The sequence below is a fragment of the Ochotona princeps genome, chromosome 11 (assembly GCF_030435755.1).
Source record: "Ochotona princeps isolate mOchPri1 chromosome 11, mOchPri1.hap1, whole genome shotgun sequence".
NCBI lineage: Eukaryota > Metazoa > Chordata > Mammalia > Lagomorpha > Ochotonidae > Ochotona > Ochotona princeps.
This window is the reverse complement of record NC_080842.1, coordinates 34,999,344-35,024,345: the sequence shown is the minus strand read 5'-3', so window position 1 is coordinate 35,024,345 and position 25,002 is coordinate 34,999,344. Positions and strand designations below refer to the sequence as shown.

The following is a 25,002-nucleotide window of genomic DNA, read 5'->3' as shown; positions in this document are numbered from 1 at the left end:
TAAAAGTTTTTAGTAAATGTTTCCATCAATTTATTTCCTGTAATAAGAAAAAAAGGTGTAAAAGTAATGCTGTACATCAAACAAGCCAACTCTTACTCATGCGACAAGTTGGTCTACATTCTCTTTACTTCTGTTTGAAAGATGATCTTCAATGATTTCTGCAAACAGATTCCTCTTCAACAGATTATATGCAAGAGGTAAAAGCTGGCCAGCAACTTTATGAAAGTACTGGGGAAAAATAAAAGTGACATTAAGCAGAGAATATAGCAAATGTCCTAAGTAGCAGAAAGCACACTGAAAAAGCACTTGTTTAACAAAATATACTTCCAAATCATTTTAACTATTCACTCAACTTATCAGTGAACAGTGCATTTTGGGGTAAGTACTGTGCATTCTATTCAAGGACAATCTTGTTACTCTAAAAGACCAATGGCATACTTGAAGAAAATCCAAAGAAAATCAACTTCCCTATTCCCTGAAATCTTTTCAACTTCATCCCAACTATGTCCTCAAATAATTTCTTTCCCTTTCTTTTATATTCCTAACAGGCAATATGTTAAGATTTATTTTCCTTTGTTGATTCCAGAAGAGTAGGAATGTTGAATTTGGGTTTCAAATCAGTCCTCTATCCTCAAATTACTCTGTCTTATTCCTCACCACAATACCCCACCATTCCTTTCTAGGAGTCACTTAGGCTTATCAAGTGATATTTTTTTATTTTATTAATTTCATTGCATTATGTGACACATTTTTTTATGCACTGGGATTTCCCCCGCCCCTCCCCAAACCCTTCCGCCCGCCCCCCCCCCCCACGGTGGATTGCTCCACCTTGTTGCATTTCCATAGTTCAAATTCAGTTGAGATTCTTTCATTGGAGGTTTTGACCAATCATAAAGTCCAGCATCTTATTGTCCTGGTAAGTTCAATGGCTTCTTGGTGAGACCATCTCTGGTCTGAAGGTAGAACCAGCAGAGTATCATCCCAATCAGGTAAAAAAACCCAACATAATATTTACAACCATTTACGACATTATGGCATTAATTGACATGGTACTGATTAACCAATATGTTGCTAGGGAAATGCAGGTTCTCAACCACAACCTGTGACTTCTTCATAGACATTTCAATTTTGGTTTATATTCAACCATGTTCTATATACGTTAAAATGGCTATAGATTGCTATTCAGCTGTCTCTTGTCTATTTTAATGTTAGTATTTAGCATTTTAGAGCATTGAAGCATGATTTTGCTGAACCTGGTTGTTTTTCTGTTGTTTGTCCAACTCTATAACTTTAACAGGACATATGTCAACAGTTTAGGTGAACATTTTTGGGAGGGGTGTGCAGAGGAAAAAAAAATGGAACGCTTCACGAATTTGCATGTCATCCTTGCACAGGGGCCATGCTAATTTTCTCTGTATCGTTCCAATTTTAGTATATGTGCTGCCGAAGCGAGCACTATCAAGTGATTTTTGGATTACTGGTAGAACAACAAGCAATGCTATACTTTTTTGTTGATAAAAAGCATCTAATATTTACCATGCGTTAAACCTTTCCATAACTCATACACCTTTCATTCTCACATCAGATTTGCTGTTTTGCTGGTTCACATTTTACATCTGTACTTACTGGGGGGAAGCCCCAATTTCTGAACCTGCTCTCCACATGTTGCTGAAACACAGCACAGTGAGGGCGCTATTGGTTTAATCTTGCTGGTCAAAGTGTGGTTGGTAAAGCAGCAGGTTTCCATCACCAGGCAGCCTCATGGTCTCAGATTTCCCTCCTCCCAGACCTGCTGAAACAGAGGCTGCCCTCAACAGTACCTCCAGGTGATTAACAGCCACTTCACAGCTTGGGGGCTACTCAGCTGGACACCCTACTCTTGGTGAACCTGGAGAAGATAATTTGCCTCTTTCCATGAATTAACTGATTCGCATGTATATATGCACACATGTGACAAGCAAGGAAATACAGCTGGGGGAAGATGTGACTTACAATCAATTTAGCAACAGAAGCATGTTACAGCCACTATACATTATTGCCTAATTTTTACCTCTTAGCAATTACAGAAGAGGAACGTACTGATTTTAAATTTAACTTAAAATGCATTTAAAAATATTTACTCTTCATCTAAGAGTTTGAACACAGTAAGGAATATCCCCTACCACAATGGGGAACCTTACAGCTGAATCTCAGTGTGTGTGCATACAAAGGCCATTATACAAATACCAAACTCAAGGATATAGCTCTGTGATATGTCTAATAAGTAAATTTCCCTGTAATGTAAATCTGAAGGGAAATAATCTTTGTTATTGACAACTGCCAGAATACATACTGAAGTTCAAATATTTTTAGAACAGCTGTTTAAATAAAGCACTTCAGACAGTTCATTTTGGGGCCAGTGTTGTGGTGTAACAGGTAGAACTGCTACCTGTAGAGCCAGCATCTTACATGGGTACCAGTCTGTGTTCCAAGGACTCCCCTTCCATTAATCTCTGGGTAAAGAAGATGGCCCAAGAATCTAGGTTCCCGCCACTCACATGGGAGACCTGAATGAAGCTCTTGGTTCTTAGCTTCAGCTTGGGCTACCTCTGGCCACTGCAGCCATCTGGGAAGTGAACCAATCTGTCTCTTTGTCTGCATAATATAATCTCTCTGTCTCAAATTCTGTCTTTCAAAGAAATTTCATCTTGAATACAAACAGAATTCATTTTCTGCCTATGCTTGAACTTCAGGTTATAAGTCCACCTGTAGAAGAGGAAGAGTTGCTTACATGTGAACCATAGCAGAAAAGGTCCAGTCCGAGCTCGAGCCCCATGCCATAGTCACATTCATCATTAGCAAACTGCACAAAGGTCGTCATTTCCTGAATGGGCGCAAAAGCTTTTAATCTCTCCTCGTCGCTTTGAGCCTCAACAATTGCCTTGCAAATTCTTTTGAGGTCCGCTGAAAGAAGTACATGACATTAGAAATATATATATTACTAAGCTAGGAAAACATAATGTGAAAAGTGGAATATTCATATGCAGCTCACTGGCACTATAAACATATTCTATCAATGAAAGCTGCTATAAAAATTCACATTACAGAAGACCAAACTTAAATGAGCAAGGAGCTGGGCCCAAGGTGGGGTAACTGGGACTCACATCAGCACTGGGATTTGAGAGCCCACAATGGTGGCTTAACATGCTGTGCCACAACTTCCCATGTTTGATCATTTTACACCATGTGTTTTTAGTATGATCAGAGCTTTGTGTCTTTTACATGTAATTTAAAATGTCTTAAATTTCTGTCTGTCTCTCTGTGTGTATTCATATAGAGTTGTAGAGAGACAGAAAAATCTAAATATTTGCTGGTTTTCTCCCCAGAAGGTTCAAATGACCAGTACTGAACTAAATAATTGAACCCCTAAACTACTAAAATTAAAGCTGTAAAGGTGACTATTTAAGGCACTCAATGATATGGGAGTTTAACACTAAATTCTTATTAAATTCTGGCTACAATCACCAACTAGAATATTTGACCTAAGCTACAGTGGTTGTATCATAGTAAAAATAATTCTTGCTTTGAGTAGTGGTATCAATGTGCATGGTCAGACCAAATTTATACAAGTGTAAATGGATCCATTTCTCTTGTATAAATGAGAATAAAATCTACTTTAATAAGGCCTTGCACGGTAGCCTAGTGGCTAAAGTCCTCATCTTGCATGCACTGGGATCCCATATGGGCATCAGTTCTAATCCCGGTGGCCCCACTTCCCATCCAGCTCCCTGTTTGTGACCTGGGAAAGCAGTTGAGGACAGCCCAAAGCCTTGGGACCCTGCACCCATGTGTGAGACCTGGAAGAGGCTCCTTGCTCCTCTTTTTGGGTCAGCTCAGCTCCAGCTGTTGCAGCCACTTGGGGAGTGAATCATCAGACAGAAGATCTTCCTCTCTGTCTCTCCTCCTCTCTATATACCTGACTTTCCAATAAAAATAAAATAAATCTTAAAAAAAACCTACCTTAATAGTTGGATGAAGATTAAATAATGCTAATTACACACAGTATTTGATATTGCAAATCATACATAGCATTTAAGAATTGCTCAATAAATGGTAATAGTATCTTTTTGCCATATTAAAATATTATCATAAGGAGTTTCAAAGAGCATATTGGTTGAGAACCAATTTAACTGTGATTTGATGTTCACAGTCACACATTAACAAACTGCCTATTAATTACAAGTCTTAGCAAACAGTTCTAGAAAAGAGCAAGATATTAGGCCCTGAACTGGTCTTGCCAGCAGTTCTCATGCAGATGTCACTGAAATGCATAAGATCCAGTGCCCAGAGTATTACACTTGAACATAAAAGCCCAGAACCACAAGTAGATTTGGGTAACACGTTTTAGCTCAGGGCACAATTTAACATCCACTACCCCTGAAGTTTCAGAGACTGCTATCTCCATAACAAATGTTCTCACCCTTTCCCAAACAAGATAACATGCATCGTAAAGTTCTGATGGGTCAGCAAGCAGTGAGAGTAAACAGATGACCATATGGAGCATAAACAGAAGTTTGGGTAGCAGCCAGAGCCTGCGTGTCTTCCCTATCAGAGAATGAGTACCTTTGGCTGCGGGGAGAAGACACCAGGGCAGATTAGCTTGTCCAAGAGAAATTTAACAGGGGATACATAAGTAATTAGAATATTTTAAGAACCCATTATCAAAAAAGAGGTAAAATTAGATATTTTATGTAATCCATCATTTTTAATGTGGCATCATATACTCAACATAAAAAAGTTCAATTTTATTTCAATTGATAATTTTAAATCAAACAAAATTACAAATCTGTTCCTGGTCGCATCAGCTGCACCTTAAGTGTTCAGTGGCCACATGTGGCTAGTAGCCACCGCACTGGGTAACTCTGCCATATTCAATTGCCCTTGGAATTCCTCTAATGTGAGAGGGATACAGCAAAAAGCTAGTTGTGAACAGTTGTCACATGAAACCTCTTGAACTACTGACTGAAGGCTACACAATAAAGCCTGAGCACAGCTGCTTTGAAGAATTGCTAGAAAACGCAGATTTTCAGGAGCCACCTCCAGAAACCCGTAACTACCAAGGACAGTTGGTTTTGCTTTGAAAAATAGGATGCTAAATATTTTGTCTTCCTTTGAAGAGATAGTAATTTTGATTTCCCTTTAAATTCTATTCCCTTGTCCTCTCCCACTTCCTAGAACCAGATGACAAATAAAGTAATACCAACAGGGAAGTTAATAATCACAGGAAAATTAAGAAGAGGGGAAAAGTGATTTTTAAAATTTTTTTTTCAGCATTGCAATAATTAGATTGTGTAGTTAATTTTCTAAATTTTCATACTTAAATAGATGAAATAGTTCAGGATCTTGGGATTCTGAAATCTATCTTTACATTCAGATGAAAAAATATTCACAAGGAAATAAACCAAAGTACACTATTTCAATAATTACTATTTTATACAATGACGTGTGAAATCCAACAGTTCAATAAAACCAGGCAATACATTAAAATACTTCAAATTCTAAAGTTAGCTACCATATTTTGCATAAGCACTGTACTAAACAGCTTACTCTTTTTTTTTTTAAGATTTATTTTATTTTTATTACAAAGTCAGATATACAGCGAGGAGGACAGAGAGAATGATCCTCCATCCGATCATTCACTCCCCAAGTAACTGCGATGGCCGGTGCTATGCCGATCAGAAGCCAGGAGCCAGGAACCTCTTCCAGGTCTCCCACACGGGTGCAGGGTCCCAAAGCTTTGGGCCGTCCTCGACTGCTTTCCCAGGCCACAGGCAGGGAGCTGGCTGGGAAGTGGAGCTGCCAGGATTAGAACCGGCGCCCATATGGGATCCCAGCACGTTCAAGGCGAGGACTTTAGCCGCTAGGCCATGCCGCCGGGCATAAGCAACTTACTCTTATACTCCCAACTACCCCAATCAAGTGGTTATCATTAATCTGCTTTATAGATGAATGAGAACCAGTGGCAAGATCAAGTTTAGTGAAGTTATACTTTGCTCAAGGTCATTAACAGTTACAAACCCAGCTCTAATTCAGGCAGGCATGGCTAGAATCAACTTGCTCTTTATACCTAAGGTCTTGTGACTATCTCACAAAGGACCTAAATACATGTAAGGAAAACCTTCTTCCTCCACACATGTCATCACATATGCACGTGCTTACGTATGAGATCTATTACCATCTGTTTCAGGGAGTTCTCTGTATCCAACATCATTTTTATCTACTGGAACAACCAAGCCTGCTCCATGAAAGGTCTTCGTCACAACCTAAGTTAAAAAGAAAGAAAATTCAATCATGGTAAATACAAAAGGAACCAAACAAAGAAAAAGCAAACCATAAAACACTCTCATGCCATTTTATTTCAATAACTTTGGACTATGAGGTGAAATTCTGTAGTAGTATGTTTTCTTTTAAAAGTAATTAAAATTTTCATCTTAACTTTGGCATTATAAAGTGATAATCTAATATAGTCGTAAGTATAAAAAGCAAGTCATAAAACAATGGTGTGAAAAGAAAAAAGACAGTGATACAGCTGCTGACTTTTTTGTCAGGCTGAATGATACACAATGGCTGTAGCGATAGGAATGTACTTTCAGAAGTAATTAGTAGTCCTTAATGCCTAGAAAGATGGATATAAGTAATTAACAGATTAACAGAATCTGAAGTTTATCATGAAGAACTGGATTATAAATTAGGAAAACCCTGTTACAAGAGTGATAGCTTGAAGCCTCACAGTGGAAATAGATTATTAGTTCAAAGAGAGGCAGAAGAGACAGTTTTTTTTTAATCTACTGGGGCTGTGCCATGCTGAAGCCAGCAGCAAAGCTCTTCTTCCCGATTTCCCCATGTGGGTGCAGGACCACAGGCACCTGGACCATCTCCTGGTGTTTTCACAAGCACATTAGCAGGGAGCTGCCTCAGAAGCAGGGCCACTGGTACTTGAATTGATGCCCATATGGGATTTGTGTACAGGGAGAGGCTTTACCTACTATGGCACAATCCTGCCCCCTGTCCTCATTTCACAGCATCATTTAACCAGTCTACTTTTTTTTCTGGAAATGGCACACAGCCTATATAAACCTCAATTTACTTTACATAGAATGATTCATTCCTACTTTGTTTCAGATTTACTGTAGGGATTAAATAATATAACTCTGTAACTCAAGCAAACTTCGCTTGTCAAAGTACTGAAAGGTATTGTCAGTTTAAAAACACTGATTTCTGGGACTAGTGCCATGGCTAGGAGGTTAAGCCTCTGCTTATGATGCCAGTACCCCATATGGCGTCTAAGCTGCTCTATTTTTGGGGGGTATGATTTATTCAAAGTCTTGATAAAACCTAAAAAAAACTATTCTCCCTTTCCTTCCTTTCATTTCATTAATTTTTAAATTTTCTTTTTAATACTATTTACATAGTTGAGGGTTGTACACATCCGCTTGCCTCTGATTAGGGCGGGGAGGGCCAGGTAGGGAGGAAGTGGGACAAATGTTTCTATTTTTCACCTCCTGTGTCCCCAGAAGAGGGCATGGGAGGGGGCCACTCCTTGCTGCCAAACTGCATCAGAGCTCAGCTCCAGGCCTAGGTGCTCAGCTTCTGATCCAGCTTCCTGGGAAAGCAGCAGGTGATGGCCTGAGTGCTTGGATGCTGTCATCCACATGAGCTCCAGTTGGAAGTCCTGCCTTCGGGCTTTGGTCAGGTCCAGCCCTAGCTGTTGTAGCCATTGGAGGAGTGAACCAAGGGGTGGATGCACTCCACACCCCCTACGCCCTTTCTCTCCACCTCTGTTTCCTTTCTTCGATATTCTACCTTTCAAATAAACGTCTTAAAAAGAGAGACAAGAAACAGAAATAGAAACAAACAGAAAAAGGAAAAGGATCTGAAAACAATCACCAGTAGAAAAGGATAACATCATGGGGGGCTCATAATCTTTTCTCTTTGTATTTATGTTTTTACTAGCCACTGAAGAACATAAACTAAGAGAATTTCACAGCGGGGACAGAAGAAAAAAAATTCTTACTACATCTTTGCATGGGAAAGAATGAAGGAAATTTTCTCTGAAACAAGGTCATGTGAGAAAAGCAAGCTAAGGTTCTGATGAAAAGAATGTGCCAACAGGAAAAGGCCAAGTGTAGCCTGTTGACTTAGATGCTTCTGTCCCACATCTGACGACCTGGGACTGACTCCTGGATCTGGCTCTTGACTGCAACTTCCTGCCAGTGCAAACCCTGGGCAGCAGCAGTGACAATATCAGGCACCAAATTCCTAGCATTCATGTAGGTGATCTGGGGTGTGTTCTACCTCCTTGCTCTGGCCCAGGCCCAGGCACGGCCATCATGGCTATTAAGGAGTGAACCACAGAGAAGGGGAGCTGTGTCTCTCAAAAAAAAAAAAAAAAAAAAAAAGATATTTAAAAACAATTTACTAAGAGCTACTATGCCTATACAAGTTCAATTCTAGTCAAGACAAGTGAGGAATACATAACGGCAAGGCTAGAAATGGTATCTTTCCTTCTAGTTGTGGGTAAGAGATATTTTCCATGATAAACAAAAATGTAAAATAGCATACAAAATGCAAAGTAATATAAAATATGAATTGAATTAAAACATCCTTTTTGGACTAAAGAAGAATTACAGTAAGATTGCAATTTAACATCTATAATTTACCAGACTATCATTTCTGCAACAAACATTATCAAGCAGAGAAGGAGCTAAAACAGGGTTCTCATTCCCAGCATAATTTTTGAGCTTGAGTGTGTCATTTGGCTTAGCATGTTCACATGAACATGTCACGGGGAACAGAGATGAGAGGTGGGATACTCAAGAGCCCTCATTCCAGTGGCAAATGCCATTCCTCCCCAGGAGTTAAAACTAAAATCTACAGAATTCTCATTTACCACTAAGCAGAATTCTTCCACCTTGTCTGTTAACCTAGTCTGAAATTTATAGCTGGAAATTCAAAAGGAGCCAAATCTCAGAAATATTTGCCCATTTATGAAACATTCTCTTGATACCACCTGTATTGGGGAGACACAAAAGGAAACACTGTCGATATGTGTAAGGAAGAAGGAAGAACTGCTTACAGACACACTTTGAGAAAACGAAGCTTTCTTAATACACAAGGTCTCACAACAGGAAACTATCTTTGAGGAAGGCACTTCAAAGCAAACTTTTATAAAGCCACTCCGAATCTTACTCCCTAAACCATTATGAACTGAAACAAACCTCAGCCACGAAAACGGAAATTTCAAGTAAATATCACTACGTACCAAGCTTTGTGAAATTAAAGGTAAGATGAAGAGTGGCAAATACTGGCATGAGTTATGCAACCAAATCAAAATCCCCAGTTAAGCAATCCAGTCTGTGAATCAATTTCCAGAAGCCTTCAGCGCCTACCAATCTCCTGATAAGCCAGAATCAGACAAAACTGGAAGCAGCCCTTCAGGGAGCCCTCCAAGCTCTACTCATGACAAGGTTAGAAGGGTAAGGTGCAGGTGCGGAGGATGTGAAGGAAAAAAAAAATAAGCAGCCAGAGAGACTGACACTGAAATCATACTTTCTTATCTCTCTGTTTCATCTTCGAGGTTCTCTGCTCCAGTGAGTATCCCAGCGCCCGGGCAGCTTCTGTGAGTTTGGCATCAATGTTTTTCAAGAGACTAGTCTTCTTTTTATCTGTTACTTCTTTAAGCTTTTTCATCAGAAACAATCTGCAAAAGAAGTTGAAGCACTTTTATCTCAGGCCACTGAACTAAGGATAAGGATTTTGGACAATTAAGGAAGCTAAATTAAAAATGTTAAATTGCATGCAAGAAAAAGCAGAATAATTGCTAAGGGTTCTTTTGAAATTCCTGAACAGATTCCTAAAAAGCTCTAAAAAGCAATAGTTAATAAAATCTGCCAGTCATAGGGATAGCGAATATAATTTGTTAGTACTAATTCTCTAATGTCTATTAACAAAACATATGAGGCATTTAAAAAGCTGATCTTAAGCCAAGTTTTAAGTTGTATAGCTTGCTTGATATTAAGTTCTGGCATCCTGGTTTGGAGAAATCTGGAATAAGAGGAAATAACTGCATGAACACATCAAAAACCTTACTTTTACAGAGCCAGGGGAAAGCATTATAATCTTTTAGTTAATCCACCTTTTAAAAAAATGCTAACCTCAAATATGTTAAAATAAATTTACAAAATATAAAAGAAAAACAAAGCTAATTTGTAAGCTTATACAACAGCAGAAGACAAGGTAGATTTAAAAGGATGAAAACTGCATATATTAATCCCAGTTTAAAAAATAATTTTGTTTTCTTATAAACTGATTAAATTTGTTGACAGTAGTATAGAGGGTAAAGAGTCAAATGAAAAGCTCAACGTGGCACTTGGTTGCTGACGCAAGTCAATTCTCCTACTCTGGAACAATATCAGACTCCAGGAAGAAACACACTTCTTTTAACCCAGCCATTCAGGGTGTGTATCTTTTACTCCAACACGCTATAGCTGAGCATTGTAAAACAGGCTTAGAGCATTTACAGGGGGTGCTATTCTTAGGTCCAATCCACTTAAATAAATTTTAAAAAAGAAGCTATCAACTTACCCAAGCTTAAAGAACTACTGAGGGTAAAGTGCCTCTAAAACCCAAACCATTAAAATCATTATCTTCTGAATACAGCATATATATGTACACTAAATCCTACCTTCAGTGACAATCAGTAGTGTGCCAACAGAATGTCTATAGTAACCATAAAAAAGAGAACTTGGTCCTACCAGGCTGGGTTTGTGAGTCCTCAGGCTTCTTCAACCTCACTGGCATGGGATATAGGGCATACCAGTACTGTGCCACGTCACACTCACTACTTCCTTATTTTGGTGCATACATTGCTGTCTTGCCTAAGATGCCTCAATTCCCCATTCTTTCTAGTAAGTTTTCATGCACCCGTCAAGGCCCAGGTAAAACAGCCTCTCTGACTTCTACCACTATTTAAGCCATTTAAGTCAAACTAATGCAATGGTATAGGAAGAGGGTGCAATCTCTATACAAATTTATTAAGCTTTTGCCTCAGTTTCAAATCTGTTCTCCAATACTCTACTTTGGGATGATTAAAATCTACTGTGCAAGCAAAAGTTGCAAATACAAGCATTTTGTGTTCTCATACATTAAACCAATTGGAATTCCCTGATCTCTGACATGCATATTTTATAGCAGTATGCCACGGTCATTTGGGAATTACTTCCTAAGTTACATGAATTTCCTGAATGTTGAGCTATCACTGTATCAAATTAACTCCACTATATAACAATACAAAAGATTGATACAGTGATATCAAATTAATTCCATTACACAACAGTACAAAAAAGTACATCTATTAATATTAGCACAAATCTCCTTATAAAGTCCTTAGGTAGTATGAAGCTGTTAAGATAAAAATTTTACCAGCTTAATTTTGCCTAAAATTTTTCATTTTGTCATTGGCAACAAATGCAAACTTCTTTGGCTCATTTGAGAAAACCAGTACTCTACAATCACCCACCCTGGATAATAGAGTGTGTTTGTCACTTACTCTCTCAATATTATCACAAGTAGTTATGACTTAGGAGTCCCTGCGATAGATTTATTTGATTATTTTGGAGGAAAAAAATAGGAAAGAAAAAAAAAGAGTAGTAATTTTGTTGTCTAAAGGTAAATATTCTGAACCTGAATATACTTAAATTGTTTTCTGTATGCATCAGAAAGTAACAAATGGGATCATTCTACACTATTTTGCATCTGCCCTCTTCACAAAAAAGATAACTAATGATTATGGCATTATGCCATTTGGGCATTTTCTATTTACCTACTTTTTACTACTGCTGGAGATGCACACTATTTCCAATTTTTCATTTTTATAGATAATTTAATGAACTTGTCCAAAATTCCTTTTTTAAACTAGAAAAGATTTATAGACTGGGGAGAGACAGAAAGAAATAACTTCCATCTGTTGGTTCATTCCCGAAATGACTACAATGACCAGAGCCAAGCCGAAGCCGAAGCCAGGAGCTTCCTTTGGGTCTCCCACATAGATGCAGGAAGCTGGGTGGAAAGTGGAACAGCTGGGACACAAACTGGAGCCCACACAGGATGCTGGTTCTTAGTGGGGGAGGATTAGCCAATTGAGCTACTCTGGCAGCCACTCTTTGTTTTTTAAAGATGTATTTGAAAGGCAGGATGAGTGTGTGAACGAGAGAGAGAGTTAGAGAGAGAGTTAGTTGTTCCATCAGCTACTTGATTCCCCAAAAGGCTGCAATGAGGGATAGGCCAGGCAGAGGCCAAGAGCTTCTCCTGGGTCTCCCATGTGAGCACAGAAGCCCAAGTGATTGAGCCATCCTCCACTGCTTTTTCCAGGTCATTAACAGGGAGCTCGATCAGAAATGGAGTAGCTGGGACTCCAACAGGTGACCATATCGGATGCCAGCATCACAGGCAATGGCTATACCAGCTATGCCACAATGCTGCACTCCCCACCTTCTAACCCCAACATCCCTTTTAATGAAGTAACATGGCTGACTCAAGGTTTTAAAAAGTGTACTCAGTACATTACCTGGCAAGTTAATTATAAGCAAGAAATCTTGTGAAATAGCTGCTTAAATGTTTTTCAGTTTTCTACAAAAAAATTTTACAAATCAACACATCACTATGGCCCTGGATATTAAAGGCCTATGAGTGAACAGTGGATGGAAGATCTCTGTCTCTCTAACTCTGTCCTTCAAACAAACAATTGAAAAAAAAAAAAGATCAAGCAGATTTTTCAGCAAATAAAATGGCTATATAACAGTTAAGTAATATTTTCATTAAATAAAATGGTTATATTTGGGGAAAGAGTAGTAAAATTTTGGAAAAATTATCTCCAAAAGCAATCAAATGATTTCAAAAAGCCTACAACTTTTGGTTCACTAAACATTTCCCTTGTAACAGACTGATAGAGAATAAAAGCTGTAAATATATTTAACTATAAAGAGAACTGATATATTTACTCACTTAACTGCAGCAAACACATTATCTCCATGTTGAACAATTACACAATTTTTCTTTGCTTCATTTGTACCAACGTAAACAGGAAGTTCATCAGGAGAATCCCTGTTTGAGCAAAAGATATTATAAATAATAGGCAGCTATTTTCATTTAATTGGCAAGTTAGAATTATAGGTCTATAGACAGTAACTTTACACTTTAAAAAATTGAAACAAATTTGCCAGATTTAAACTTCAATTTTTTAAACATCAACAGCAAACTTACCTTTATAACAGAACCTAAAATTCTTTTACATCCCCCAATTTTTAAAATACTTATTTATTTATTTGAAAGGCAGAGTTACATAGAGAGTATAACAGAAAGGAAGACAGAGAAACAGAGAAAGATCTTCCAACTGCTGGATTACTCCCCAAATGGTCAGAGCTGTGCCAGGCTGAAGCCAGGAGCCAGGTCTCCCATTTGGGTTGCCGGGACCCATGCTTTTCCCATTAGCAGGCAGCAGGATTAGAAATCGAACAGTTGAGTCTGAAAATGGTGCCCATACGAGATGATGGCATTGCAGGTGGTTTACTTTGCCACCATCATAATGCCCACCTCCAAAATTATTTTAATAACTAAAATTAAGATTATTTTAGGATTTATTTTTATACCCAAATATAGAGAAAGGGGGAATAATGATTCAACAGGGAAAATTATACTCTATCTTCTCTATACCAGTTTTACAGTTTGAAGAGAGACAGAGAAAGAAAGGTAGAAAAATTAAGCAAACAGGATAGAAGATTGTAAAACTTTACAGGCAGAAGTAGGTGTTTAAACTAACAATTAGGATGACTGAATCCACTACCAGAGTCTGACTGTGACGGCCAGCCTGAATTGCTGATTGCAGCTTCCTACCAACACAGACCACAGGAGACAGCTGGGGTAACTGGGCTGTGGCCATCAGCAACTGTGCTACTTCCTGGCTCAGCCCTGTCTCACTCTGCAGGTATTTGGGAAACTAAGCAGCAGATGGGACCAAGTTCACCATCTTCCTCTCAAATACATCAATTTAGAAGTGAACGAATCTTAAGTCATGTTTATAACCAAATTCTTTTAAAATCAAGGAAGCTAATGCAGGGAGGTTTCATCACTTTGACATTAACTTACTAAAGTAAGCAGATCGATGCCAAAAGCAGAAACCATATAACCCGTTTCCCAGTCCTATAAGCACGGTCCTATACCACAGTACTTTGCCCTGGGCACATTTCGTGTTTTTTTCCTTTACCTTACATTTAACCTCTAATTCACTTTTTTTAAAAAAAAGATTTATTTATTATTTTTGTTGGAAAGGCAGATTTACAGAGAAAAGGAGAAAGAATGATCTTCTCACCACTGATTCACTCTCCAAGTGGTTGCAATGGCCAGAGCTGAGCCAATCCAAACCTAGGAACCAGGAGCTCTTTCTGAGTTGGGTTCAGGGTCCCAAGGCTTTGGGTCATCCTCTACTGCTTTCCAAGGCTACAAACAGGGAGCTGGAAGGAAAGAGCAGCTGGGATACATACCAGTACCCACATGAGATCCTTGTGTGTGCAAGGCAAGGATATTTAGCCATTGAACCACCACACTGGACTCTAATCTCCACTTTAAAATACAGCATTTTGGGGTCAGCATCATGTTTAACTGGCTAATTCTCCAGCTGCAGGTGCCAACATCCCATATGGGAGCTGGTTCATATTCTGGCTGCTCCACTTCTTATCCTGTTCCCTGCTTATGTCCTAGAAAAACAGTGGAAGTTAATTCTGCCTCTCCTTCTTTCTGTAAATCTGCCTTTTCAATAAAAATAAATAAATTTTAAATTTCTACCTTATCTACTAATGGATAAGGTATTTTTCCCACTTAAGCTACTTTCATTTTTTTTTTACATTCTAAGCATCTGCATGTATTCATTTAATCCTTACCTTATTATTATCAGATATTATTACCACTGTTATATGGGAGGAAAGAGGTCACAGTGTGCCACTAGAGATTGGCATGGCCATCATGATAACAAGCAGGAGCCCACTCTGACATGCTCCGGTAAAACATCACTTATTTAAGTAACAATTTCTACTCCGAAGAATCTTTAACAAAAAATAAAAAATCCTCTGAACTCAGAATTCGGGAAACAGGGATAACCCCAGAGTTCACCCATTCCAAAGCAGTTTAAGGTAACAGAAATAATACAGCTCACATATCCAGCAAAAAAAATGAAAAATAAGCCCTTCACCTTGGGTGATGCTGGTTAACGTCCTCATTTGAACAGAATAGTGACTGTTTTCTAGAAAGAAAAAGATACTTTACCTGAAATACCCCATGTGGTACTGAGTTTTATTATCTCCAATAATAATGGTCTGGAACTCAGGAGGATCATAGTAAAATCTCCAGTGAAGGTTAAAATTGACACCTGTTGTTTTTTTCTTCATTTTAAGTTTTCCAGCAAGGATATCATAAGGACCCACTAATCGAAGTCCAAGGCTTGTGGAAAGTGAATCTACAAAGAAAGTAGATTTATTTATATAACTTTCTAGAGGAAGACAAGAAATAATGTTTTCTAATAAACTATTTCTAAACAATTGTCTTTATAAACAGCATTTAAAATTAAAAAAAGAAAAAAATCCTTCAGTTACATGTACAGGTGTTAGCTATACTCAAAAAGAAAACAGGGTCACAGAAATGTGGCATTCACCTGTAGGACGCCTTCTTTTATTTACCAGTGGATTTCAAACATCCCTGTGATTTCTTATTTTAACCAAAGCAAGAGTTTTGTATCCTTTTAGGTATATCAGAGCCATGCCCCTCAGATACAGATACTGCTACTTCCTCAGATGTTTATAGCACACACAGAACGGAGAGACAAGAAGACAAAAAAAGTGTAGATTAAAGATTTTGTTTTTTTAAGAATTATTTTAAATTTCTATTTGAAAGGCACAGTTACAGCGAGGAGGTGAGAGAGAGCTCTTCCATTCACTGGTTTACTTCTGAAATGGCCACAAGGGTATGAGCTCAGCAATCTGAAACAAGGAGCTTCTTCTAGGTCTCTCATGTGGGTATAGGGTCCCAACAACTTGGGCCATCCTCCACTGCTTTCCCAGGACATAAGCAGGGAGTTGGATTCGAACTGATTTAGCTGGCACATGAACCTGCATCCAAATGGGATGCCAGTGTCACAGTAGGAGGCTTAGCGTACTATGCCATGGGATTGGTCCCTAAAGGTAGTTAATTTTTTTTTTTCCCTTCACTTTCCCTTTGCTTCAGCTCATTTCAATCCAGACTCCCTTGACTGACAATTTTTTCGGGCACCTTAACCTTGATGACTCAATATTCGTTCTCCATTCACGGGTCAGCCGAAGAGTTCAGATAAAATCACAAAGTCATAAATGTGCAATTTCTATTTTCAGATGGGTCCCAAGTGCTTCTTTAAATGGGAGGTAAGTACTCCAGGGAAGACCCAGTTATATAAAGAGGTAGAATTGACAACAGCAAGAAAATATCTTGCAGAGGAATATCAGGAGTAAAATCATAGACACAGCTGATTATGAAGGCTGAAAATAGTGCATGTCAGCTGTAGCTTAGGGAGAACACTCTAAAAAGCAACAAGCAAGCTAAAACCACTTATTTCACCAGCAGAGTTAATAAAGGTTACTAGTCTGGCACACCTACAATAATAATTATATACTTTCCCCTGTGATGACCAAACATAAATATTTTAAAAGTGAGATTATACTGTTTTGTTATCCACTTTTTGTCCTCCATCCTGACCCCACTTATATTTCCTGAATATTTTCCAGTGCTATCCCGTGTTCTCTGATATGATGTGAATACAGCATGCTATTCCATTTTTAAAAAAAGGGTGGGGGACATTCATCTCTTCTTTCATTGATTGGCATTTACTCTAATATTTTTATTATAAAATTGCTTCAAATAAGATGTTGGACTTCATGCTTGGTAAATGCTTTCAATGAAAGACTCTCAACTGAATTTGAACTGTGGTAATGCAACAAGGTAGAGGAATCCACTACTGGGGGAGGGTTTGGGGAGGGTTTGGGGAGGGGTGGGGGGAATCCCAGTGCCTATAAAACTGTGTCACATAATGCAATGTAATCAATAAAAACAATTGCTTCAGTGAACATCTTTGCCAACAAATAGTTGTTTAGCACTGTGATCCTTTTTAGAGAAAGTTTTGCAGTTTATTCTGGCACTGTCAAAATTCAGAGTATGTACAGAAATTTCCATCAACAGGATATAACAATACTCATTTAAAATTTGAGCTGTATGAGAAAGTATACTGTAAAAACTCAGTCATAACCCATTATCAGTTTCTTGTGTATCTTCCAGAGATAGCAAGTACATGAGAAGTATGCAGGGGTGTGTGTATCCCTGACTTATAACAGCAACACATCCTTTGTATTTTGTCTAATTCACAAATTTCAGCCAACATATTTTATCATTTCCCAAATCTCCACCTCAACTTTTCAAAACTAGGAATACACACTGACAGAATGGCCTACTTTCTACTTTTTTTGTGCTGGTTTCAATAAGTATTGTTGAACATAATTAATTCACCTAATCCATTCTACAAATTCTATGAGCCACTAAAAACTAAAACTTCAGCCAAAGAAATAATTTTTTTTCCTTCATATTCCTAATGAAGAATGTCAAGATACTATTTACCTCTGCCAATATAGCAAGTGACAGTGGTATGTTATAGCATTAACTTGTATCTTTCTAACTGTATTTTTCTTATTAGGAATATCTTTGAAAATGTTCCTTTCCATGAACTGCTTTTATCCTTGGCTCTGCTTCCTATGGCCTTTTCCGTTTGTAGAAGTGATATGGGTAGGAGCAAAGCTAGGTTAGGTTATACTAGGCAGATAGCTAAAGATGGCATGGGGCTACATGGTCAGGAGACCATGTACACAGAGATACGCTTGCAAAAATGAAAGAGCAAGCTTGATCTGCTATAAAGATGGAAACTATTAAATTAACAGAATGAGAGAGGAAAAACTGTGATTGTAAGGTAATCAAGCCACTTCAATACTAAGTCAAGGGCCATGAGCAGCAAGTTAAGATGGACTGGCTATGGCTAACACGCCTGGACCAGACTGACCAAATGGGAGGAATGGGAGGTTAGAAGGCAGGATGAGTTCATTACGATGAATACTTTTCTTGAAGGATATTATATAGGCTTTGCAAAGGGTATAATACTGCAGATCACTTCCTTTCAACAGCTTTTTCCTTGCTGCTGAGAAAAGCATTTCCTGGCTGCTTTCCTGGGAGTCTTCTCTGGTTGTTTTCAATAAGGCTTTTTCCGAAGGTTCCTTACACTGGGCCACTTGTCTACAAGAGCTATCTCTGTTCACTTCAACAGTGCTTTGCTCAATATCACTTCATACTACAGAGCACCCTGCAGAAGGCACTGTCAGCTGTAATAATAGAAGCAGAATGATTCTGGAGCAACTCACCAGCTGGCTTCTCAGGATCCAGTTCTTCACAGAACTTCCAGAAGTGATAGAAATCCTCAGGCAGGGAGAGCTTGTAATGACTTTCCACTTCTTTCCGAAGGTCACTGGAGACATCAGCTTCAGAGGATTTGCTCTTCTTCGTATCAACTGTTTTCTCACTCTGAAAGTTGACATGTAAAACTTTAGTTCTCCAAAATTAATTTCAATAATTTTCGTTGCATAACAGTACTGTTCATTCTTGTGACATATGTGTGTGTGTGTTTAAAAAGCAGTCTTTTTTTTTTCAGAAAAAGCAGATATTATTTAGGGGCAAGGAAAAGGAACAGTTTACAAGGTGATCAAGAGGGATCCCTGCCGGTCTTTAAATACATTTCTTTAATATAACAGCAACACAAAATACAGAGCAAACAAACAGAAAAGCAGAAATAAAGGCAGATGTTGTCCTCCTTGGGTTAAGGGGATGTCACTGTGCTTTTGTGGTTTGAACACACAGCATCAGTGACCACACCAGAGACTGTAGATGAGGCGAGTTGCTGGTTAAGTCACAACAGCAAAGCCCAGTCAGAGTTGTGTCTGGGCTGCTCTCTACAAGCATTACTGAGCCTTCACCTTAAAAACAGCCACTGCCTTTTGCTATTCTAAACAGTCAGGGGAGGTTAGTGCCAATCATATATCAACAGTCTCTAACAGTGTTATCAAAACCCCAATTACTCCAGAGAGGCCTCTGAATGCCAGAATTAACTATAAGTCTCATCTGTAAAACCTCTGTAATATAAGTATACTGGGTTCTATAATGTTTATTAGATAACTTAATACATTTCTGTAAAGATACCATGCTTAGTTGGAGTTCATTAGCTAATATAAACTTCTTTAGACCAGTTCAATTTAGTAGAGTCTGTTAGAATGAAAAATCAGTCAGGTTACAGACAGCTCCAGAACCAGGGGTATCAAAAACAACAATCAACAACGGCAGACAGAGTTTATAGGAAATGCTATAGATGTTCCTCATATTCTTCCATCAAGTTTATTGCTGTCATTTTAAGTGCCAAAGTCTACAAAATGTATTGAAGAATCAAATGATACATATAATATTCATGCTGGTATCGTCCCTAAGAGCAAAATCCAAATGAAATGCCTATTGATAGGAAAATGGATATAAAAGCTTTCAAACAATGTAATACTATATTTAGTTAAAAGAAAATAAAGCTACACAATATGGACCAATTTTGCATCTTTTTTTTTTTATATTTATTTATTCTATTGGAAAGGCAGATGTACAGAGAGGAGGAGAGAGAGAGAGAGGAAGATCTTTCATCCGATGATTTACTCCCCAAGTGGCCGCAAAGGCTGGCACTGCGCCAGTCCAAAGCCAGGAGCCAGGAGCTTCCTCCAGGTCTTGCACGCAGGTGCAGGTTCCCAATGCCTTGGGCTGTCCTCGAATACTTTCCCAAGTCACAAGCAGGAAGCTGGATGGGAAGTAGAACTGCCGGAATTAGAACTGGCGTCCATATGGGATCCCGGTGCGTTCAAGGCGAGAAGCCCAACCATCACGCTATCACACCAGGCCCTAATTTTGTATCTTTAATGAAGAAAAAGGTTCTCAAAGATTTTGAAAAGCATAACGACCTTTATCATAAAGTTTAAAAACAACTACACATGTGTATATCTACATATTCATAGGAGATAAAGCTATACAAAGAAGGCAAGGAACAACAAAATTTAGGAGGGTAGCTACATTGAACAGGGTTATAGGAAACAGTTATACAAGAAGCATAGGGAAGGAACACATTCATAGATGGAGAGCTGCTGTCAGTGAGTACTTGGCTTAAGCAAGAGGTTCAGTGCTCTATTTTCAAACAAATAAGAGAGGAGCACAAATTAACCAGTGATAAAGTTATTATGTGAAAAATCATAATGCAACTTTCTGAAGTAAAAACTTGAAAAAGCTCTTGAGGCATGGATGTAAAAATGAATGTCAATGAAAATAGCAATAAAGCAAATACCCATGAACACACACACCTATCTGCACTCTGCATCATGCCACTGCTCTTAGCATGCTCCAGTAACTACTTTATAAGCTGGATACAATATGCTCTCAACAAGCTTAATTAACACCTTAACAAGCTCTATTAACACTTACTGTATAAGCTGGATACCACAGCAGAATCCATATTTTAGAGATGAAAGACTGAGGTTATGCAGCTTTCCCTGCTTCCCTAACTAGAAAGTAGAGTAACAGGGATTTAAACCTAGTGTTTTTTTTCTTTTAAAGATTTTTTTATTGGGCCCGGCGGCGTGGCCTAGCGGCTAAAGTCCTCGCCTTGAAAGCCCCGGGATCCCATATGGGCGCCGGTTCTAATCCCGGCAGCTCCACTTCCCATCCAGCTCCCCGCTTGTGGCCTGGGAAAGCAGTCGAGGACGGCCCAAAGCTTTGGGCCCCTGCACCCACATGGGAGACCCGGAAGAGGTTCCTGGTTCCTGGCATCGGGATCGGCGCGCATTGCCCGTTGCGGCTCACTTGGGGAGTGAAACATCGGACGGAAGATCTTCCTGTCTCTCCTCCTCTCTTCATATCTGACTGTACTAAAATAAATAAATCTTTTAAAAAAAAAAAAAAAAAAAAGATTTTTTTTATTGTAAAATCAGATACACAGAGAGAAGGAGAGACAGAGAGGAAGATCGTCCTCCAGGTGGCTGCAATGGCCACAGCTGAACCGATCCCAAAGCCAGGAGCCCAGAGCTTACTCTGGGTCTCCCATGCGGGTGCAGGGTCCCAAGGTTTTGGGCCGTTCTCGACTGCTTTCCCAGGCCACAAGTAGGGATCTGGATGGGAAGTGGGGCCATCGGGATTAGAACCAATGCCCGTATGGAATCCTAGTGCTTGCAAGCTGAGGACTTTAACCATGCCAGGCCCTTAAACCTAGGTTTAAAGCAGGCTCCAGAGCAACATCACTTCCACCACTTCATGAGGCTGTTTCTCCAGCTACAAATACAAAACAGAACTTAGCAAGTCCTAAATCCTACCCTCTTCTGTTTTTGTAGCCTTTGTTATAATATCTGTTTTTTTTTTTTTTAAAGATTTTATTATTATTGGAAAGCCGGATATATAGAGAGGAGGAGAGACAGAGAGGAAGATCTTCCATCCGACGTTTCACTCCCCAAGTGAGCCGCAACGGGCCGGTACGCGCCAATCCGATGCCAAGACCAGGAACCTCTTCCAGGTCTCCCACGCGGGTGCAGGGTCCCCAAGCTTTGGGCTGTCCTCTCCTGCTTTCCCAGGCCACAAGCAGGGAGCTGGATGGGAAGTGGAGCTGCCGGGATTAGAACCGGCGCCCATATGGGATCCCGGGGCTTTCAAGGCGAGGACTTTAGCCGCTAGGCCATGCCGCTGGGCCCATAATATCTGTTTTTATAGCTATCTTTGATTAGGCTTTCAAAGCCTGGTTCAAAGTTAGGACGCTGAAAAGCCTTCATGTGACTGCCTTCAGGTTGGTCTAACAGGTCGCCTGGGTTGATTGCTGGTTTCCAGCTCTGTCACCTCTCTGAATCTTGTTTCTTATCTACCTGACCCACAGTTTGTTCAGAAGTGTGAGTAATTCTATTTCACAAGGCACAAGACAGTCTTATCACTGAACATATCAACACAGGCTGTTATTCTTGACTAAAGTCTCCAAAGGTTCATCTGCAATTTTGCTTTTTTGTTTTTTAAAATATTTATTTATTTTTATTGGAAAGAATTTTGCAGAGGAGAGAAAGATCTTCCATTCGCTGGCTCATTCCTCAAGTGGCCGGAAGGGCTACAGCTGAGTTGATCCAAAGCCAGGAGCCAGAAGTCTTTGGATCTTGCACGTGGGTGCAGGATTCTAAGGCTTTGGGCCATTCTCTACTGCTTTCCCAGGCCACAAGCAGGGAGCTAGATGGGAAACAAGGGCACCGGGATATGAACCAGCACCCATATGGGATACCAGAGCATGTAAAGCAAGGACTTTAGCCACTAGGCTATCGGGCCAGGTTCCAATTTTGGCATTTTATCTCTAAGCCTACTGGTCCATCAAAACATTTCTTTACTACCCCCTTACAAAGAGAAAAGGCTCTTTCCTTTCTGGTTACCTTACACTCCTTCCACATCTCCAAACTCTCACAACTAGAACAGCTGTTCCCTTTGGGGGCAAGTGCTCTTCAACCTGGTGTTCCTACTTAGCATTCAACCTCGGCCCTCCAACAGCTCCCGCAGCTTGCTAACCTTATCTAACAAGTCACGGTAAGTGTTCTATGACTTGAGTTCTCACGACACTTCCTTCACGCGTGCTCTGCTTACTCTGGCAGCAGATCTAGAACTTCTGAAATCATATGCAAGTACGAGAGGCATCTCCTGCTCTTGCTCCTCCTTTATTCATCAAGTCCGTCTGCCTTTCCAGTCTCCCACCCTCCAAACATCCTGCACTTTCACGTCCCCGCATCTCATTTTTCTGCCTTCAGGAGCCATTTTCGAAGGTGAGTGGCCTCAGAGTCTTCCTGCACATCCTCTAGATTCTGTTCAATCTTCCCTCTCTTTCCACCACACTTTGGCCACAGCATCAATATCAAACAGACACGTTACACAGACGGGTGCGGGTGTCCACTTGCGTCCCGCCTCTACGCTCGCGGCTCTGCGTGGAGCAGCGAGAGCTGCATTCCCGCTCCGCAATGTCGGCCTAACAGTGTCTGAGGGCTGGCGGGGACGCCTTGGCCGCGAACCGCGCCTAGAGTCGGGCAGAAGATGCTAAGGGGCGACCAGCCAGGTCCAGCTCCCGAAGGGCGGGAAACGGCGCTCAGCGGACAAATGGGACGCGGTGGCTGTGTCTCACAGAGATCCCCTTGGAACCCGCACAGCCCTTCCTGCGGTACCTGTTGCCTGTCCCCGCTGGGCCTGCGTTTCCCACCGCCGCCGCCCACCATCGTGCAGCCGCAGCGCCAGCGCAACCTCGCGTTTGGCGGCAATCTCCGAGCGCCGCCGACTGCTTCCGGGTTCAAAAGCTACCAATGCGAGTCCTCGCGCGGCCGTGGGCGCGCCGCGGCGGGAGGAGTGCCCGCCCTCGAGGGGCGGGCCCGGGCCTGGCGGGGCGACGCCTACTTGGGCTGGGCGCGAGGGCTCCGAGGCTCAGTCACGCCGGCACCTCAGGGCGCGCGTGCGGGTGTTCCAGAAAACCCCGGCGTCACGCCGGCACCTCAAGGCGCGCTTGCGGGTGTTCCAGAAAACCCCGGCGTCACGCCGGCACCTCAGGGAGCGCGTGCGGGTGTTCCAGAAAACCCCGGCGTCACGCCGGCACCTCAGGGAGCGCGTGCGGGTGTTCCAGAAAACCCCGGCGCCACCGTGTGTTGGCGTGTTGAGGTAGTCCACGGTCCTGCTCCGGTGTTTGCCGGGCCCGGGGCAGGGGGTGTGCCTGTTTTATCTAAGGGACCTTGTATTCTGTCTCTGACTCGCGAAGGGTACTTAAAAAAAAAATCTTTCCCCCTTCTCCCTCCCTCTCCTACTATATGCAACTACCTGCCACTAGTTTATCCCCAGTTATCTCAAAGGTAATTGGCCCTTTTCTCCTGTCCCGGACTTATTCTCTTACTGAGGATAACGTGGGCCGTTTGTTCTTCCACCTTCTGCCGTGTCTGAAGCAGCAGACACCTGACGTTGCTTGTGGAGAACTCCAGGGCCTGCCCAGACGGGTCGAATCCGAACCGTGTTAATCAGATGCCTAGGCCCTTCTTTGCCCCTCAGTTGCAGAGGCAGCCTCTCCGGAGACTTTCCACTTATTCCCTCATTACCATTCTGGCTCCGTTTTATTGCTCACACCTGAGGGATTCTCAATCTCCTGAATCTCAGTTTTCTTGATTTTGGTTTTTTTCTAGTCCTTGTTTTGTGGAGGGATTCTCCCATTTACTTCCTTGAGGAGCGTTGAAGCCAGGTGATTTCATCTCCACTCCACACTCCTTAGGGCTTGCCTGTTTGTGTCTTTATGTTAGTTATAGCGTGGAATTATAGACTGAAACTAATTTTTACTCAGTGCTAGAGTATGTTAGCTTCCAGTATTGTTGAGAAACCCACACGCCAGTATGATTCCTTTACTTTTGTAGGTTAATAATTCCTTAATATGTAAGCTACTTTTCTCTTGATGGTTTTATAACAACATATTTAGATGGAGTGGGCATTGCACCGCAGGTTAGCCCTCCCCAGCCCCTGCATCCCTTGACAAGTCTGGTTGCCCACCCCCCCACTTCTCTCTCTGTATGGCTTTCCAATAGACAATCATCCCTTAAAAAGGAAAAGAAAGAAAGAGAAAGAAAGAAAGAAAAGGAAAGAAAAAAGAAAAGAAAGATCTTTCTTTATTCTCAGAGCCAAGTCACAATCATTTATCTCAATCATGAGTCTTTTTTCATTTTTATTGAGTTGGCACTCAGTTGGCTATTTTCAATGATTAAACATGTTCTTCAATTTTGGGAACTTTTCTAGTAT

General features: G+C 40.6%; 1 protein-coding gene and 1 non-coding gene across 2 annotated transcripts; both read right to left on the bottom strand.

Annotated features, from left to right (window-relative positions):
• LOC101518996 (histone PARylation factor 1) lies at positions 1–23,597 on the bottom strand. The gene is made up of 8 exons (XM_004579049.2): positions 23,403–23,597; positions 18,516–18,675; positions 15,355–15,544; positions 13,042–13,140; positions 9,589–9,739; positions 6,215–6,302; positions 2,771–2,943; positions 1–228 (listed from the first exon to the last, which is right to left on the bottom strand). The coding sequence occupies exons 1-8, from the start codon at positions 23,451–23,453 to the stop codon at positions 97–99; spliced, it is 1,044 nt and encodes a 347-aa protein (XP_004579106.1). The 5' UTR covers positions 23,454–23,597; the 3' UTR covers positions 1–96.
• Positions 1,350–1,456, bottom strand: LOC118760094 (U6 spliceosomal RNA). The gene has a single exon (XR_004996570.2). It is a non-coding gene; the product is annotated as a U6 spliceosomal RNA (small nuclear RNA).
• Positions 23,598–25,002: the final 1,405 nt, after the last annotated feature.

Bases quoted from the DNA above. Each gene is read 5' to 3' on its own strand.
- LOC101518996 (XM_004579049.2), bottom strand. From the start codon at position 23,453: ATGGTGGGCGGCGGCGGTGGGAAACGCAGGCCCAGCGGGGACAGGCAA. The intron at 15,545-18,515 runs GTGAGTTGCTCC...CTTTCTTTGTAG, and splicing joins GGATCCTGAGAAGCCAGCTG to ATTCACTTTCCACAAGCCTT. The intron at 13,141-15,354 runs GTAAAGTATCTT...TTGCTCAAACAG, and splicing joins TACCACATGGGGTATTTCAG to GGATTCTCCTGATGAACTTC.